The sequence below is a fragment of the Sceloporus occidentalis genome, unplaced genomic scaffold, assembly GCF_023333645.1.
Source record: "Sceloporus occidentalis isolate IW3139 unplaced genomic scaffold, rSceOcc1.0.p SCAF_5, whole genome shotgun sequence".
Classification (NCBI taxonomy): Eukaryota; Metazoa; Chordata; class Lepidosauria; order Squamata; family Phrynosomatidae; genus Sceloporus; species Sceloporus occidentalis.
The window spans coordinates 163,495,011-163,514,368 of NW_028316985.1; the positions used below are offsets into that span (position 1 = coordinate 163,495,011).

A 19,358-nucleotide genomic window follows, 5' to 3' on the forward strand; every position below is an offset into this window, starting at 1 on the left:
ATCAAACATTTAAATTTCAGTTCCAATTAAGCAAGGGAAATTAATTTATATAGCTATATGAACATATAAACATACACTCTGTCTTGTAAATTGCTTTTGAAAACTATTGTGGTGGGACATGCAAGCTAACCCATTTCTCAAATTCACTTGCTTTGTTAATGAACAAATCAAGCTACTTCTTCTTGCTCAATTCACATTACATTAGAACTATGTAACATAGTTTAATTATTTCACAAATATTTATTTGTGGAACCATGTTAAAAACACAGATATGCTTTCATATTTTTGGTACAAGGCAACTGCATATTAATCAGGAATTAAAACAAAGTGTAACCTCTGAGTTACATCTAAGTGTACTTCTGTTTTAAGTTGTTTAAATTAGGGTGCAATCCTATGTGCACTAACATGGGAATAAACCTACTGGTTTTTGTGAAATTTGCTTTTGAGTAGACAAAGGAATATGCATTTACTCATTAAGTGTGCTTCTGTTATAGTTCCACTACAAAAAGAAATCATTAGAGAAATTTAAAAGGCTGATGCACTAGTTGCAGGGAGACCCTCAGTTTTGACCTGCCAAGATTTCAAGCTTTGTTTGCTGAGCTAGTCAGTAATACTGACAAGTCACAGTAGGTCACATATAAGTACACACTGTTCTAGTTCAGTCATACCATGGGCAAGCAAGAAAAACACATGAAACAGAAGTACAGTGAATGTTTTTAGTCCTGCTGAGCATGGTAGATTCTTTTCAACAGAAAACTAGTTTTCCTGTTGAGTAACAACAGTTCATACTTTCATGTACCACTGAATCCACTCTTCATCTTTGTTGACACTATGCTTATTGTGCGCCATGACTTCATTTCGGACTTGTGGTGACCCTTTCATGGAGTTTTCTTGGCAAGGGGGTTGGGTGCTACTGCTTCCATCTGCGGCTGAGAGAATGTGACTTGCACAAGGCCACCCAATAGGTTTCCTTGGCCTATGGCAGCTTTAAAGCCTGGTCTCCAAAGTCCTAATCCAACATTCAAACCACTACACCATGCTGGCTCTCTTTGTTTCCACTATGACTTTCCTTATTTTTAACAGTATTCAATATCAAATCTTTCACCATGTATAGGACATTTTAAGGAGACAACATGGTACTTTGAGCATTGGATTACGACTCTGGAGACCAGCGTATGGATCACTGCTTGGCTATGGAAACCTACAGGGTTGCCATACATCAGAAAAAACTTAAAGGCATACAACAGGAAGACATTTTAATTGGGGAAACTAACCTAATCAATTCTTCTGAAGTGCATTTTGGGGTTCCTTATACCATTTCCAACAGGAATCCATTCATATTAAGCCTCTCATTAATTTGAAATGTGGATTGTACATCTAAGTTTGTACATCTTGTTTGTCCTTTTAAGTTGATATGTGTTTTAACTGATGACTTTTAACTGAAGTTGTTTGTTTGTTAATTGTTGTTATTCCTCGCCTCGATCCATGGGGAGAGGTGGGTAAGAAATCATAATTGTCATAATCGTCATTAGGACTTCTTCAAAATAGTAGAGGAGTTAAAATCAGATCTTAGTGACCATATTTACTGCACTAGCCAATGAAAACAAGATGAATGAGCCAACTACTTTTCTCCCAGATAGAAATAGGATAAAGCAGTGTTAAATTATTGCTCCCTCTCTTTATAGTTTGCTTGCCACCACACTGCATTTTTTTCTTATTGATCTTATAATAAGTAGGGTAAAACTGCCTCATCTCATGGGAGTCTAACCACCACCATCCTGAACCCGTCCGATTGTGTCTAATTATGGAAGTTAAACTGGATCACTCTTGGCTAGAACTTGGATGAGTGTTCACCAAGGAACACTAGACATTTGCAAATGAAGCTGGGGGGATCTGTCTAAAATGCCAATCAAAGCTGACAAAACAGTGTTGGACAGACCAATGATCTGACTCTCAATGAGATAGTTTGCTATGTGCAACAGAATAGACAATGTTTTATACTGTTCTAAATTCTAGGCTGTTTTACACCATGTTCTACATCTTTAAAAGCTCTATGACAACCTTAAATGTAAATTTAACAAAAATACAAATATAGTAATATTATATTTCTCCACATGTTGCAGAAACAAAAACCATGAATATCAATTTGTATGGAAGCATGACTGTTTTAAGCATAAAAAACTTTGTGTCTGTACCTTAATAATTCAATTTTATAAACCACTGTGGAACTACTACCACATAATCATTTAGTTAATTATAAAGTTGTGAATGAGCAAATTACTACAGCTGGCCTGAATTTTATTTATCTAACCTTTATAGTGGGAGTTAGCATTTTATCTCACCCATTGCTTTCTTAAAACTGAAGTCACACATGATTGTAATTTAAATTGTAAATTGCCTATGCTTGGCAAGTAGGTCTTTTCTCCTCTCAGGTGCTGAAAACAAATGCTGCAAATGCAGTCTTAGCCTAAAGAAAGCCTAAAAAAATAATCTGCCTCTCTCCCAAAGCTTAGTAAGTGGACCCTCCACATTCACTGAGGTTACACTCTAAAGACCCCTGTGAATGTTGAGAAACCACAAACAAAAAACACTTATTCTTTTTACCTAAGAAAGCACCACTCTAGGTATCTCCAGTGTAAGCCTATGGTCAACATCATGCTGGAGAACCTACAAATTACTAGCAACCCATTTTCAAAATTAGTTTCATTTGCATGATGACAATTTGATTCTCAAACTTGATCAGTATCAGAACAGCCAAACTCAAATTACCAAGAGGGAACTCCAATGCCATTTTGCTAAAAGTACTCTCAGCAGAGCTCTGCATCCAGATCTTTATCCTCGAAGAGCAAGAAATTATTTATATATGGTAATTCATGGTAGCCCTCCCATTCCCACAAGGACTAGTCTGAGGTCTCATATACTGTATTGCTGGATACTGACAGAACACACTTGTATTCCATTCAGAAACAACACTTACATAATACATGTTTTAAATAGCTTTCACATGGTCCTGACAGAAGCAAAGATTTCTGGTCCTTCAACTGGACCAGTGCTGCAACTGATTGTTAAGCACAGTCCAAGGGGTGCCTATGAACACAAATGACAATGAAAATCCCTATTCAGCCAAGATTTGCTGAAGGAACATGGGCAGTAATTGGTACTCTCTTTTAGGCCATTATTGCTTTGAGGTCATCTGTATTCAACATCCAGAGGGAGAATAGACCTGCTTGCCAAGCACAGTCAATTTGCAGTTTAAATTGTTTTCATGTGCTATTTCAATTTTTAAAAGCTTCTATCCAAGCAGTTGCTAAGTACCCACTAAAACATTTATCAAAATAGAAATATAAAGCAAGTGTAAAACCTGGGAGAGCTTCTGGAAAACAACACTTAAAATTTGTGATGGTAGGTAGCAAAGTCACTGGAGAATGCTGTATAGGGTTGTAGAATTTAATATTGGCTCAAAACAAGAATAGTAAAGGAACAGATGGGAAGAAAGAGATTCTTGTGGATGGTCACTTTCCCCCACCCCCAAAGTGACTGCTGCTTCAGAAGCTAACAGTTGCTGGATCACTGGCAGCTGAACATCAAGAAAACAAAAATAATGACCACAGATGATTTACATAATTTTAAAACAGATGATGAATCAAGATGCTCCATTCGTTGACTCGGTCATTAATCAAAATGGAGAGTACAGTCAAAAAATCGGAAGACAACGAGGACTTGGAAGGATAGCTATGAACCAAACAAATAAGATTGTGAAGTGGAAAGATATACTGTTGAATACTGAAGTTAGATTGTCCATGTCATCATATTGCCAGTTTCTATGTATAGTTGTGAAAGCTGGCAGTATGGAAAGCTGTTAGGAACAGAATCAACTCATTTGAAATGTGGTGCTGGAGAAGAATTGTACTGATACTGCACACTGCTAAAAAAGACAAATAAATGGGTCCCCAGCAAATCAAGCTTGAACTTTCCTTATAAGTTAAGATGATTAAATTGAGACTGTTGTACTTTGGATATATCATGAGAGAACATTATTCACTTGAAAGGAAAATAATGCTTGGTAAGGGAGAAGGCAGTAGAAAAAGTGGAGGACTGCTCTTCAGATAAACAGACCTATTGTGGGAGCCCCGAATCTGGAAAACTTGAGTAAGGCTGCTGATGATAAGGTGACTTGAAGGTCTCTCATTCACTGGGTCACTATACTTTGAAGTCAACTTGAAAGCAGTTACCAAGAAAGAAACCTGAAGAATCAACTTGGAGGTATGGGCTGAAGGAGCCATTTGTGGAAACTGGCTCAGCATTGTTTTAGAATGAAAGGTCAAGCCATGTGTAGCGTGCCATGAAGACATTATCTTTCTCTCTCTAGTCTTCCTTTGCCATTTCCTGTTGAAATGAATTATATTCAGAAATTCTAATCCATTAGCAAAAGTATGAATGAGGACAATGGCTTCATGGCACACTACATACATTAATCCAAGAGTCTTCTCTATTGCACACATTAACAAAAGAAATCTCAGAGAAAGTTTTGAATCCCAGGAAACTAAATTTTGGCTTGCAGATCTAGTTTTCACACATAAACACTAAGGTCCAAAACACACTATAAAAACAAACCAGTTCAAGGCTGCTTCATTTGCCCTGGCTCAGTACTAGGGAATCCTGGGAATTGTAGCACTGAGCCAGGGCAGTTAAAGCGATCTCAAACTGCATTATTTCTGCAGTGTGTTTTGGACTTCACTATAAAGATCCGAAAGACCCTTGTCACATTACATAGCCCTTTGAAAATTTAGGACAAAGGTCATGATTTGCATCTTTCTGGATCCTATTACATTCCATCCCACTCCCAGAACTGTGCAAATATTCTTTATACCTGAGCATTCATTATCAATCTGTCCTGAATTCAGATAAGTGGATTTATATCCAAAAAAGCTCACAGGAAAATGAAAACCAATTCTTCTTAAAGGTGCTGCCACATGTCATTTTCTTTCCTTTCTTTTCTCAATTCTTTCTGCCTCCTCCCTGCCTCATTTTTAGGCTGCAAGAAACAAACAGGGCTACTTTTTAATACTCCTTGGAGTTGACTCCCTTTCCAGTAAACTTCCATAAAACTGAATTGTGAAGCCCATTAGTTCTACGCTATGTATTTAATGATCAGAATATTTTTGAATCATTATATTTAGCAAGACTACAAAACACTTTTGAAGATTCAAATGTTGCTGCATATTTATTTTAACAGATCCTTTTATTGTGATATTAATGTTTAAGTATTTTATCTTTCCCATGCAAAAAAGCTTATAAACAAAATTATATTGAAACATTCATGGCAGATATACATCTAAAATCATATGTTTATGGTAACTGAAGAGTATTATTGGAAATTTAGGCCCAAAACAGATGGGCTTAAAAAGCTGGCCTCCATGCGGCTTGGGGGCCTGGCAGTTACATGGCACATGCCTCCAACCTGCATGGAAGCTGTGCCAAGGCTATCTAAGACAGCTCAAAAAAGGAGCTGATGTTTCCCACTCCTTTCCACAGTCCATTTGGTCACCACAGCCCCGGGGGAGATTGGGCTGCCCATCTGTTTTTCCACTTACTCTTTCAATATATAGTGTGAGTTAATATATCAAACTCATGGCGCTGCCACAACTGAGAACTTTGAGAGTAAAACAGAAAACCGTCTCCAAAACCTTTATTGGAGAACTATGCTCCACTGTACTGAAAGAACTGTTGTAGTTTATTTTAGAAATGTATACAGTGTGCCTGCGTCATATGCGGGCGCGCTATATACGGATTTGAGCATACTCTCAAGTGAATGGGGCTCGAGCATACGTGTTTTTGGCTTACGTGGGGGGGTGTCTGGAACGGATCCCCCGCGTAAGCCAAGGGCGCACTGTATTCTACTTTTTACATAAGCCTTAAGGTAGCTGCAAGATCATATTAAAATGAACAAAAATCAGATAGTGATCCAGCAATTATTTTTTAAAGCACTGGTCAATCCAGTTTAAAAGGGAAGACTAAGGGTGCATCTATGCTGTAGACATAATGCAGTTTTAAGTGCTTCATCCTATGGAATCCTGGGATTTGTAGTTTTACAAAGTCATTAGCCTTCTCTGCCAAAGAGTGCTGGTGTCTCACAAAACAACAAGCAACCACTGAAGTTCTCTAAAGTTCAGGTCATTATTCTGTCCGGTACAGGAAATGAATAATCTGGGGAGCTTTCATGCTGCCATGTAAACTGCTTCAAAAAAGAGTGAGAAATAAATTGTACTGCAAGACTCTCCTTACCAAATCCATACCAATGATACAATGATATTCCAAACTACATTCAGCACAGCATTAAATCTTTATAGACAAACAAGATTAAGCATAAGAGTATAGACAAACAGACAACTAGGAACACTAAGAGTATTTGTAAACTATTCAACTTCCCAAGTGACTACGTAGTTGCCATTTCAAAATGTTTCAAAACTGGTTCACAGAGTACTATCAGCATAAAAAGATAAAGGAATGGAGGACCATCAGGACCACAACAGGGCACCTTATTGAGAATGCTACATGCCACTTCTTCTTGCAAATGATCCCATCAGCTTTCAGACTTTGAGCAACGGTAAGAAAACGTCTTTATTCAAGCAACAGGTCAAGCAAAAAATGCAACAATCACTACATATAAGAAAGCTTTCTACCCTTTCCTACAGGTTTAGTTTTCCTCTGCAAATGTCTCAATCACCACAGTGTTATGAATCATGTTGTCTTGCCTCCAGCAATGCCTACATTCTGCTTTCCCTTGTTCCAAATGACTGTTTTACACCAACAGCATTGGTGTGTTTTACACCAACAGATTTAAGACAAACTCACATTTAACAGGCACAGCCAGAGCAGAAATCCTCCCTGCAAGATTCAGTGGAAGACAGGACCTCAACTCTACTTCATCTTTCCCGCCAAATATGTCCTTTGTAAGCACCTGATATCAGGAGAGGCAATATTAAGCATGGTCCTTAAACACAGTAGAGATATATGTTTTATATATTTAAAAACACACTAGTCTCAGTTTCCATTAAGAATTTAAAATTCTGCATAAGGCTTCAGCAATGCTACATCATACTAAGACACTATAATGACTTGAGAAATAAATGGAAGGAAGAGTTATAATGCATTCCACAACAATAAAAAAAGAACAAATGTAAAGATCTGGGAGAACAATAACAAGAGTGCATACTGAGCAAAATCAAGACAGACATAATTTTTCAAGCTCATAAGTAACAACCTATTAATTTCTGATGTGGTCATTGCATCCATAATCTAGCATGTAGTGCAGTCTGATTTAAACTCTTAAAATTCAGAGACCTCTTGGAATAGGGTGACGAACTACCCATTGACAGTAGTTTCTTTCTGCCTTCAATCCTTTCTTTCCTCTTTAAGAATCATATTATATGAAGACCTACCCTCACAGTTTGTTATTTAATACCTTCACAATTTTTAAATGCCTCATAATTTCTTCTTCCATTTCTCATGCTATGCCCTTCTTCCTGCAATTAGAACAAAGCCAAGCAGAGTTTACCCCTGAAATCTGTAACTTGGGCCAGGCTCAATACATACCTACTAAAGCTGCTGGAGCATAAATACCTCTATGCCTGGACCAAGCACTCTATGTGAAATAAAAACCACAACTAATTTTCTCACAAGTTGGTGAAGTACCATTTCCTAAGGAAAGGAAGAGGAATGATTTGATCCAGCATTTATCTTTGAAAATTTGCTCTTAAACTTTCAGAAATGGAGGTGTTTTAGCCTGGTACAGTAAAAAACAACAGAGTGCCATGATATTTTAAACAGATATATTCTGACATAAACTTCCACAATTAGACACATATATATGATATCTTACATTCAGCTGGTAGCAATATATGAATTTAAGAATGGCCAGGTGCAACATTGGTTCATCTAACTCAGGTCCAAAACACACAGCAGAAATAATCCAGTTTGAAACTGCTTTAACTGCCCTGGGATGCTAGGGAATTCTGGGAATTATAGTTTTGTGAGACATTTAGCCATCTCTTTCAGAGAGCTCTGGTGTCCCAATAAACTACATTTCCCAGGATTCCCTAACACTGAGCCAGGGCAGTTAAAGCAGTCTGAAACTGGATTATTTTTCCAGTGTGTTTTGGACCTCTGTTTCACTTACTCTGACAAGCAGAAGTATTGCTATCATCTATGATCAGAAGTTTGTAGCAGGAGATGCCAAGGACTAAGCTTTGAACGATCAGCATAGAAACACATGCTCTGCCCCTGAACTACATACAACCTATGTATGTCTGTGTGTGCGCACTCATAAACAAGGTGTTCAAATATATGTCATCTATCTCTGTCCACACTTAACACAGTACACACAAGGGAGCCAAATGCCCATTAAATGCCAACAGATAAAGTGCAGGAAAATACAGTGGGCCCTCCACACTCCCTGGGGTTAGGGGTGCAGCACCCACATGAAAGTGGGGAAACCGCAAATTAAAAAACCCTGATTTTTTAACTTGAGAGAACACCTCTCTAGGAATCTCTAGGTCTCCCAGTGCATGTCTGTGGTCACCGGCTGCCAGAATTGCACCAGAAGGCCTAAAAATACCCGGAGAAGTGTTCTAAGAATCTCTAGGTCCTCCAGTATGATTTTATGACTTAGAGTCAGGACCCAGAGATTCCTAGAGAGAACATATTAATTAAATCTGTGAAGAACCCACAAAAGTCAAAGCTGCAAATGAGGAGGGCCGACTGTGGCACCTTCACCCTATCTCCCCCTCTTCACAGTATACTAATGACCAATCCTCAATATCTTCACTGTGTCCACACAGCACTTATCAATCCTCCCTCCCTCCCACAAACCTGGGAAGGTGCCCCCTTTGCTCTTCCAAGACTTTTTTTGGAAAGTACGGGCCAGAACAGACAGGCCAAAATAAAGCTGCTTCTGGTCACTTTGGAGGTATGCTGTTTAAATGCTGCATGTGCCCTAAGAGGCCAGAAGCCTCCTAAGGACTACAACACAGCTTTGGCGTGGCTTCTGGCCTCTTAAGATGCGTGTCATTTAAACAGCATACCTCCAAAGTGACCAGAAGCAGCTTTACTTTGGCCTGTCTGTTCAGGCCCTGCAATAACATCCAAAATCTATAAAACGATACCTTTATTTGGCCACTTGAAATGCACAAAATACATGATGCAAGCTTTCGAACCCCCACTTGTTTCCTCATCAGGCAAACGTGCTAAAAGGTTATGAAACGACCATGGTACATTACAGGCCTGCATTTTCTCAGGGTATTGTTGTTGTGTTGTTAGAGGGATATCTAGGGAAGCAGACCATCCTCCTCCTAACCTTATGGCACAGGGAACAAAGCACTCCAAAGTCTAGGAGATAAAATCTGAATTTCATTAGCAATACAAAAAGGTTACTTCTTCTGAGATTCCAGATGTCTCCATTCTTTGTGAGGTCAAAGTCCCCTTTAAAAAAGCCTCACAAAACTACAGTTCCCAGAATTCCCTAGCATTGAGCCAGTGCACTTAAAGTGGTCCCAAACTAGACTATTTCTGCAGTGTGTTTTAGACCCAGAGAGCCACATAATGTAGTGCAGTGGTCCCCAAACTGTGCCCTTTAAGAGATTTTGGACTTCAGCTCCCAGAAGCCCTCAGCCATTTTGGCCAATAGTCCGGGATTCTGGGAGCTGAAGTCCAAAATCCTTTAAAGCAGACGGTCTGAGGACCACTAGTTTGAGCACTGATCCTGGAGGTTCTTATCCTGGCTTGGGCAAGTCACACTCTCTCAGCCTCAGAGGAAGGCAATGGCAAAAAAACCTTGTGGAAAAAAGAACTGGCCAAGGGTTGCCATAAGTTGGAAACAACATGAATGTACACAACAAACACAACAGAAGCAGAACAGCAACAGTCCTGTTTGAGTGTTGTTGCTCCTGTTGTGTGCCTTTAAGTCATTTCTGATTTATGGTGACCCTAAGGTGAAACTATCATTCTTCCTGTCAAGATTTGTTCGGAGGAGGTTGGCCACTGCCTTCCCTGGGGCTGAGAGAGTGTGACTTGCCCTAGTTGTTGCTGTTGGGCGCCTTCAAGTCGTTCTCAAGTTATGACAAGCCTAAGGCAAACCTATCACTATGGGTGAGTACACTATTCTCCAATGAGCCTCTATGGGCAAATATCCTATTATTCTCTATGGGCAAGTATTCCCCAATGATTCCCTACAGGCAAGGTTTCCTTGGCCACCTCCTTCACTGAGGCATCTCCTGGGGCTGAGAGAGTGTGACTTGCCCAAATGCACCTGAGGAAGTAGACTTTAGCCATTCCTTTTCACCTCAGTCTCTTACAATCATAGAATAGATCTCTCTAGAGGCTCTATCTTTCCATATGGCTTTCCAAGCCAGGATTCGAACCCAGGCCCCCTCTTTGGAAAGAGCCGCCTTCCATTTAATTTACAGGCCTGGCCTGGCGCCTATCTTGCCTTCAGGCCCTTCCCTCCAGAGCCCCAACGCCCCAGGCGAAGGGACCAGAGGGACTGCAAGTCCTTCGGAGGAGGAGAACAACAAACGGAGCCTCCTTCGAGAAAATGGCCGCTCGCCGCCAAAATAAAACTTACAAGCCTCCCGTCGTCGCCTCTCGTCCACCGGCCCCAACCGGCGGCTTCTGCGCATGCGCGCGAGAGACCTCCTCAGCCTTGCGTGCGTTTGGCGCATGCGCGTTGAAATCCCGGCCGGCTCCGGCCAATCAGGGAAAACCAGGAAGCGGAGGGAAGCAAGTGTGGCTTTGTGGGCGGAGCCACGAGGCTGGCTTTGTGGGCGGAGCCATGAGGCGGAAGCACTGTGCACTGCTAGGATCTGCAGGTAGAGTCCATGGAGGGCTTGGGCTGGGCTTCAAGGCAAGGAAGTGGAGTGTGGTTGTGGCTCTGTGTGGAAGGTCTTTGTTCCCCTGCTTTATAAGGAAGTTGGGGACTTTGAATAGGAGACAAATGACAGCACTTGCCCCATAGGGAATCATTGGAGAACAATTGCCCATAGGGAAACAATGGGGATGAGTTGCCCCTAGGAAACCATTGGGGAATATTTGCCCATAGAGAATAATAAGAAAATGCTTGCCCATAGAGAATAATAGGAGAATACTTGCCCATAGGGAATCATTGGGGAATGCTTGCCCTTAGAGAATACAGAAGTTGAGTTTCTAAGACATTCAACACCAAAAAAGGAACCCATAAATGTTTCTCTGTGGGCAAGTTTGGTTTCCATATAGGCAAGTACTGTCATTTGTTTCAGTAGGTCCTGAGGAAGCTGTGCCAAAGCTGTGCTCCAGCTTCCAGACTCTTAGGACACATGCATCATTTAAACAGCATATTTCCAAAGTGACCTGAAGCAGCTTTATTTTAGCCTGTCTGTATGGGGCCTTTGAATGCATGAAAAAGAAATTATGTGAAGAAAGCAATTCAGTGCACCCTTAAGTAAAAACAAGGAGACCAAAATCTGTGGCTGCTCAGATCCCATTAAATACAATGGCGTAGTGGGTGGGAGCACAAGAGTTGCTCAAGGGGGGCATGAGACTTGGAGGCTGTGATCTCCTCCTCCTCTTCCCAAACTGTTTTATATGCAAGATTTACACATGCGTTGAGTTGAATGTTGAATTTACTTTAATAAAAATGTTCTAATTTGAACGATATTATTTCCTTATGAAATGTTAAAATATGAATCTGCGTGAATGAAAATATGCACACTAAATAAAGACATATTTTTATTCAAATACTACACCGATTGTTGTGCAGGGCTGCTATCTCCACATGTAGATATAAAGGGAGATCCCAAGGGTAAAATGCTTGAGTATCACTGGCTAGTGAAATTGTGCCTATTACATAAAATAGCAAAATCGAGATTTGATTTTTGTAATTTATATCTGGAATATTTTCAAGCTGCGGATGTTTGAATCTGTGGATAAAGAATCCATGCACAGGGAGGGCCTACAGTAGACATACAATTTATTGAGGTGGTGTGGGTAAATGCTAAGAGCCAACTCATTAATATTATTAGGTTCATTAAAATCCAGCTGAGAACCTATTTTATCCTTACATGTATTGTTATTATAGTGTTGTCTCTGGGGTCTTTCTTCTGTGAACTAAACTGTTATAAATGGAAGAAGGTTTTTTCCCCTGTCCTCCATGCATTGTGCAGGAGAGGAGTATATGTTTTTGATTCCTCATTGCATGGTGTAACTCACTACCAGAAACTTACTCCAGAAAACCCTTCAAAGCAGATTTCTTGGGAATGTTGCTTTCATAGATGTAATGACAGCAGTGGATGGAATCCAGTCAATATAACTTAAATAGAAGCACAGTGCACCTCATCATAATAGGAGAGTTTGTGATCTAGTGACCTGTGTGCCTGTTCGATCTGTTGTCCAGATGTTAACAGTCAATGGGTAGTTTCATGGCTTCTCATCTCCCTTCCCATTTATTTTAAAACTGGGCAACCCTTCAAAAGGGGACTGTCCTGTGTAAAATAAGGCACATGATCAATGTGATGTCCTGCCAGGACTGATTGAATTTCCACTTGCATTTTCTTTCACATTGGTTCAGGCCATAGTATGTTTAGTGTAGAAAAGTTATTTGTATTAGTTGTGGGAAGAGCTGTAGGATTCCCCTGCATTATTTCCAGGTTTGGTTTGCCCTTTTCCCAGCATGCTCTGTTGTAGCTGGAAGCCTTTAGTTGGGAGCAGTCTTTGCTGTGAGCAGGCAGAGAGCTGTCTTTTGGTGGCAAACAGGCCCAGACAGCCGGAAAGGGCATTTCTTACACCTTAGCCATTTCAGTTACCAGGCTTTAGCCAATTTAGTTACCAACTCAGCCAAATTAGTTACTATCAACAAGTGAATAAAGAATTCAGGAGCTGAAAGACCCTGCACCAGCTCCATTGAGTGAGGAGAGCAAACTAACATCAGACCCAGAAAGATGACATCCGGAAGATTGCTGAAACTGTAAAGTATCTTTTATTTAGAGCTGGGGAAGAGAAAACTCTTTATTTTTGTCCTTTAAATTAAATTTCCCCCCTTTTGAACTTTACATTCAGCTTCAGAGCCTTTTTGGGTAAAGAGTTTGATCTCACCAGGGCACCTTGCACACCCAAACCTGCCACCACCTTTAGTTGGGTGTGTCTTCACAATCAACTTACCCAGTCATTGGATCATCTGATGATCTTCAAAAGACCTGTTGCTCACTTGGGCATTTCAATCATCATAAAATGAAAACATCATTTATAGTACAGTCCTACTTTAACCACAGCTAATTACTAAGTAAATCCTGTTGAATTTGGTGGGACAGCAACTTCAGGAAGTGTGTATAAGCTTGCAAATGTAAGCTGCCCTGGGCTTAAAAAAGCCATTTGGGGATGTGAGACCAACCTGCCAGTGCGGTCTTTGATCTCAGGAGAGACATATATATCACAGAAGAACAGAAAGAGCAGTGATAACTTGGCTCCCTAAAAATGTTGGGACCTGCTTGGTAGAAGTCATATTGGCTCAAGACCTTTGTCTGTCTGAACTGGAGCATCAAATGTTAACCCATATCCAGATGTTATAGTAACTAAGGCTGAATCCACATTGCATAAATAATGCAGTTTGGTACCACTTTAACTGCCATGGCTCAGTGCCATGGATATCTGGTAATTGTAGTTTTGTGGAACATTTAGCCTTCTCTGTCAGGGCTCTTTTGCCACAACATACTACAGTTCCCAGAATTCCACACTATTGAGCCATGGCTTTCTTCCTCAGAGGCTGAGTGTGATTTGCCCAAGCCCACCCATGACTAAGTGGGGATTTGAACTCTGGTCCAATGCTCAAACTACCACACCACACCATCTCTCCTTGGCAATATTGTAATAAATAGGTTTAGACTGTAGCCTTAGTGGCTAGAGTTAGATAAATAGCCCAATCTCTTTGCAGAGTTAGGCTGCACCTGCACTACAGAAATAATCCAGTATAACATCACTTTAACTAGCATGGTTCAGTGCTATGCCATTCTGGAGATGTGTAGTTTTATGAGATATTTAGCCTTTTCTGTCACAGCTCTGGTGCCACAACAAACTACAATTCCCAGGACTCCATAGTATGGATAACGTGATGTCAAATGACATTATTTCTGCATTTCATCTAATTATATAAATAAATAAATAAATAAATAAAATTTTTATTTATACCCCGCCCTTCCAAACGATCAGGGCGGCTCACAAGTGCACCAAAGTGCAAACATCAAACAGAGTTAAAAACAGCCAAAAGCATAGACATAAAAACAATCCTTAAAAACAATAAAAAAAAAACCCCTTAGCCCAACCTCACGGCCACGAGAGAGGTGGGAGGCCCATAGGATATTTAGTCGGGGAATGCCTGATTAAATAGGAAGGTTTTAAGACCCTTCCTAAATTGGGCCAGGGTGGTAGATGAGCGGAGCTCCGTGGGCAGCGTATTCCAAAGGGCTGGGGCAGCTGTGGAAAAAGATCTTCTGGCAGTAACAGCCAACCTGGCCCCAGGCACCTTCAGGAGTTGCTGCCCAGATGTTCTGAGGGTGCGAGGCGGAATGTACGGGGAGAGACGGTCTTTCAGGAAACCTGGGCCCAAGCCATTTAGGGCTTTGTAGGTAATAACCAACGCCTTATATTGAGCTCGGAAGCGAATGGGCAGCCAATGGAGATCTTTAAGCACAGGTGTTATATGGCTGGTCCTGGGGACACCAGTGACCAGCCGCGCTGCCATGTTCTGCACCATTTGCAGCTTCCGAGTTTGGTATAAGGGTTGCCCCATGTAGAGTACATTACAGAAATCCAGTCTATATCCATAATATAAATATTATTGTACATGTAGTGTATTGTAGTATATATTTCCAGCTAATGGAAATAGCTTTTGCTGCTCTGTTATAACCAATGTTAATATTAACAGCTTGTGTTTCTTCAACTGGCCTGACAATTAAAGCCCCAATCTGCTTGTTTTATAGGCAACCCATTTACTGATCCAGAGCCTGTTTTTACTATTTTTGTTTCTCATTCCAGGGCACTGTACTTAAGGTACAATCTCATCAAATGCTGAGATGTTCCCATTAAAAGATGCAGAACTGGGAGCTTTCACCTTCTTTGCTTCAGCTCTTCCAAATGATGTTTGTGGGAGCAATGGTCTGCCTCTGACACCAAACTCCATAAAGATCCTGGGCCGCTTTCAGATTCTGAAGACGATTACTCACCCCAGACTATGCCAGTATGTGGACATTTCTCGAGGAAAACACGGTGAGGAAAACATTCTTCCTCCCTTCTCTCCCCCCTGCCCCCAAGCATTGGGTGTGCATATAGGAGTGTTACAGTAATTATTCTATACATATGTTTCAGAGTATTCTGGACTTCAAAGACTAGCAGCAGTTTGCTTTTCTCCAGACTGACTCCATTGCAGCATTCTTCAGTCTTGTCACTCTGTTGTTACACATAACAGACACAGATGTAGAGTGTCGCTAGATTGCAAAGCCTTCGTTATGCTGTAGTTCAGATCACACTCATGATTTGGGGATATTTCCTTTTCTTTTTCACACTCTATCTTTCTTTATTCCCACTCCCCCCATCATCTTCTCTTTCTTTTTTCTTTTCTTTTTGGCATTCTTTAAAATTTACAGGCTTCTTTCAGTCCATTTGTTTTGTAGATTCCTGTAATTCATCAATCTGTCTTGCTTTTCCTTTAATTCCTTAAATCTCTCTTTTGATGTTTGAAGTTTAAAAGAAATCTGCTCCACAGAAGGCAGTCTCGACAATTTTCTCCCAGGTCTTACATTTTGGAACTTATCAGTGAATCATATATTGCAGTGCAGATGAACTATAAACCGTAATTTACACCTCTTGATATATATCTTGCAGACTGTTGTAAATCACTAGATGACTTCAGTTTTAGTTGCATCCTTTACACTGATCAAATAACATCTTAATGTTTTGTAGGAAGTAGAATATCATTATTTCCTATTTATACAGTGGGTCCTTGTTATCTGTTGGGGTTTGGCTCCAGGACCTACCATGGATAGCAAAATCAGTGGATGCTTGAGTGCCATTAAATACAATCTCATAACAAAATAATGTCCCTTATATAAAATGGAAAATCAAGGTTGGCTATTTGGAATTTATACTTTTTTGAATATTTTCAAGCTGGGGATGCTTGAATCCATGGATAAAAAAATCCATGGATAAGGAGGGCTGATTGCACATATTATTTAGTGAATGTTTTTCTTATGCTTTGCAAATGATTGTGCCACATTCAGACCAGTAATTATTCCTGTTGTCTAAAAATGTCATTCAGCAAGCAGTGCTTCCTCGTGTTTTCTGACTTTAAGGTAGAGTATATGATTAGAGTGGTTTCTTTTTCTTCCCCTTTTTGGCTTGCCATTTAGGATAATTTTTTTTAAATTATACATACATAACACTGACTTTATTGACACTGCAATAATAGTTGTGGACAAGTTCCGAACTGGGTAATACAGCTTGCATGCTTCAGATCAGTGGATGGTCAGTAATGTTGAAACTGGTGGGACTAATTTAGCTGTGACTACTTTTATCTCCTCTTCATTTTAGTAGGAGTTTAGTGTGATTAAGGGTCAAGATAGGCTGGATTGCATGAATGGATTTTGGAAAGTAAAGAATTCAGATTGTGATGGGCATCACCCTGCCTGTCTTGTATAGGAAAAGGAAAATCTCAGCAAGGAAGATGATTCATATGGAACCAAAGTATGTTCCTGACAATTAGAGTTATCAAGATCAGGTAGATTTGGCCCCCACAGAGCCAGTTTCCCAAATCATGCCGAAATGATACAGTGTCATGAACTGCAGTACTTTATATGAACAGGTGTTACATTCAGCTGCTTACAGACTTTGACATTGAATAGTGTGAATATTTGTACCAAACAGTGCATGTTTTCTCTTCCCATGAAACTTGTTATGAAGGGTACTGGTTTAGAGTTACTGTAGTAAAGATTCTTTTGTAGGCTTTACAAGCAAATAACAATTTCCACTTTCCCTCCCTACCTCAGAGCTCCTGAACAGAGGTGATTAACATTTGGTTCTCCAGAAATTTTGTTCTTTAGCTCCCAGAAACTCCAGTTCATGGTCTATGTAGGTCAAAACAAATAGCGTTCAGGTTCTGATCTTATAGAGTCTTACATCTCTTAGAAGTTATAGAACTTTTTGTCTCTGCATATCTGTTATTTAAAAAACTGTTATTAAAAAACTGAAGGCCCGTCACACATCAGACATAGGTCCAAAACACACTGCAGAAATAATCCACTTTGAGACCACTTTTACTCCCCTGGCTCAGTGCTTAGGGAATCGTGTGAATTGTAGTTTCATCAGAGCTCTCTTACGGAGAAGGCTCACAAAACTAGTTTCCAGAATTCCCTAGCATTGAGCCAGGCCAGTTAAAGCGGTCTCAGATTGAATTATTTCTGCATTGTGTTTTGGACCATAGCCAGCATAGTGAGTGTTGGGCCTGCAGTCCAAATATTTTTTTAAAAATTGGGAGGCCATAGTTGCCCATTCATGTCCAAGGGTATGTGTTCAGAATGTCTGTGTGCAGAGTGATCCTTGAAATACAAAACCTCCATCTGTATACAACTTACCTATTGTAATAACTACCATATTCTTAGATGAATGCGTTCATAATCTGCAGCTGTTCACCTTTTCCCTTACTTTACTTGTCTGTCTACATAGTTGTCTCCCCCTTACTTTGGTTCTGATGTTGGATATTGCATGTGGCCTGTCTCCTAGGAAAATTATATTTTTATGTAGAAAGTCAGATCAGAAGTCAGGTTTTGCCTGTTTTCTATATGCTATTCGAAACTGATTCAAGATGATTGTTCTTCCTTGGTATTTTGGCATCAGCTCCAAAAGAGAAAAAAAAGGCCATTACACCTGGGATCAGTTTTGTTACTTTAAGTGAATGTGTGTGTACACACACATGGAGAATTTTGTTAAACTAGCTTTAGCTATATAACTAAACATAATGCCTGGCAAAGTGGAGTGCAACACATAAGCTTCACATTGTAAATCTATTTTCGAGGAGTGAGGGTTATATGAAAAATGGCAATAGTCTTGCAACTATACTAGAACAATGTGTTATGATATAACAGAGAAAATATTTTTTGTTTGTTTTAAAATCACCAAATCAAAAGGGATTACAGTTGGCAGGGCATTGCACTGTTTTGTGTATGATGTACATCACAAGCAAAAAGACATTCTTTAGCTGAGGAGGAGCAGAATTATTATTACTACTACTACTTCTACTACTACTATTATACTTATTCATATTCTACCTTTTCCCAGTCTGGGATTCAAAGAGGATTTCAAATGTTAAAACAGATACAGCTAAACAAAATTGTATCACACAACAGTTTAAAATATACTTAAAACTATCAGTAAAAGTAGAAACACATAAAAACACAACTGTCAAAAAGAACTAATAGAAACAACACAGCACATGAAAGCCCCTTTCTTCCTGAGCAGTCAGTCCTCAGAGACCTGCTTATACAAAAAGGGCTTCACCTGCCTATGGAAGGCTTGCAAGGAAATTGCTTGTCCAACCTCTGTAGGAAGGGAGTTCCAGATCCTGGGAGCAGCCACCAAAAAGTCTTTCTCCATGTTCCCTCTAAGATCTTTCCATATATACATATCCATGGAGGAAAGATCATGGGCCAGAAGAGGGGGAGACCTTGAAGACTCTCTGTGCAGTGCAGAATGATCCACCACTGTTGTTCCAATACCATCAGAACTCCTGATGGTCAGAGAAGTGGCAAAAGAGACATATTGGGAGTGAACTGGACATTACCTCAAGCAGGTTGAACAGATATTTTTGTTTGATGTGGCAATGGCTTGGCCAGCCCCAAGTACATTTTGTATATTTCCTTCCAATAACTTGTAATGAGAGGGAAATATTCAAAATGAATGAAAATAGCTGGAAAAGGCCAGAAACAAACATTGCCCACTCATACCTTCTGCCCTGTCAGTAGGCTGTATGTATACTGCAGTTTTTCCCTCTTCCATTACATGTGTGTTATTTTAAATGTTAAATGTGTCTTCTTTCCTGCAACAAAAGGTGAGCTGTGCATTTTGGAATAAATACAGTGGACCCTTGTTATACGCTGGGATTTGGTTCCAAGATCCCCCGTGGATAACACATTCCGTGTATGCTCAAGTCCCATTAAATATAATGCCATAGCAAAATGGTGTCCCTTATAAAAAAAATTGGAAAATCAAGGTTTGATATTTGAAATTTATACTTTTTTGAACATTTTCAAACCGTGGATGCTTGAATCCGTGTATAAAAAAAACTG

General features: G+C 40.0%; 2 protein-coding genes across 6 annotated transcripts in view; one reads left to right on the top strand and one right to left on the bottom strand.

Moving 5' to 3' along the window:
• Positions 1–10,704, bottom strand: part of AIMP1 (aminoacyl tRNA synthetase complex interacting multifunctional protein 1) — a 30,231-nt gene extending 19,527 nt beyond the window's left edge. For 3 of the 4 annotated variants that reach the window (XM_089526010.1, XM_089526009.1, XM_089526011.1), the window contains exons 1-2: positions 10,622–10,704; positions 6,856–6,961 (exon numbers count right to left, since the gene is read on the bottom strand). In XM_089526010.1, the coding sequence (XP_089382136.1) occupies positions 6,856–6,857 (2 nt within the window). In that variant the 5' untranslated portion in view covers positions 6,858–6,961; positions 10,622–10,704. The remainder of the gene's footprint in view (positions 1–6,855; positions 6,962–10,621) is intronic. The other variant, XM_089526012.1, reaches the window with a different exon arrangement.
• A 123-nt stretch (positions 10,705–10,827) lies between these two features.
• The window catches only part of TBCK (TBC1 domain containing kinase), a 103,293-nt gene continuing 94,762 nt past the window's right edge, over positions 10,828–19,358 (top strand). For both annotated transcript variants that reach the window (XM_089526015.1, XM_089526016.1), the window contains exons 1-2: positions 10,828–10,865; positions 15,058–15,288. In XM_089526015.1, coding sequence (XP_089382141.1) covers positions 15,096–15,288 — 193 coding nt within the window. In that variant the 5' untranslated portion in view covers positions 10,828–10,865; positions 15,058–15,095. The remainder of the gene's footprint in view (positions 10,866–15,057; positions 15,289–19,358) is intronic.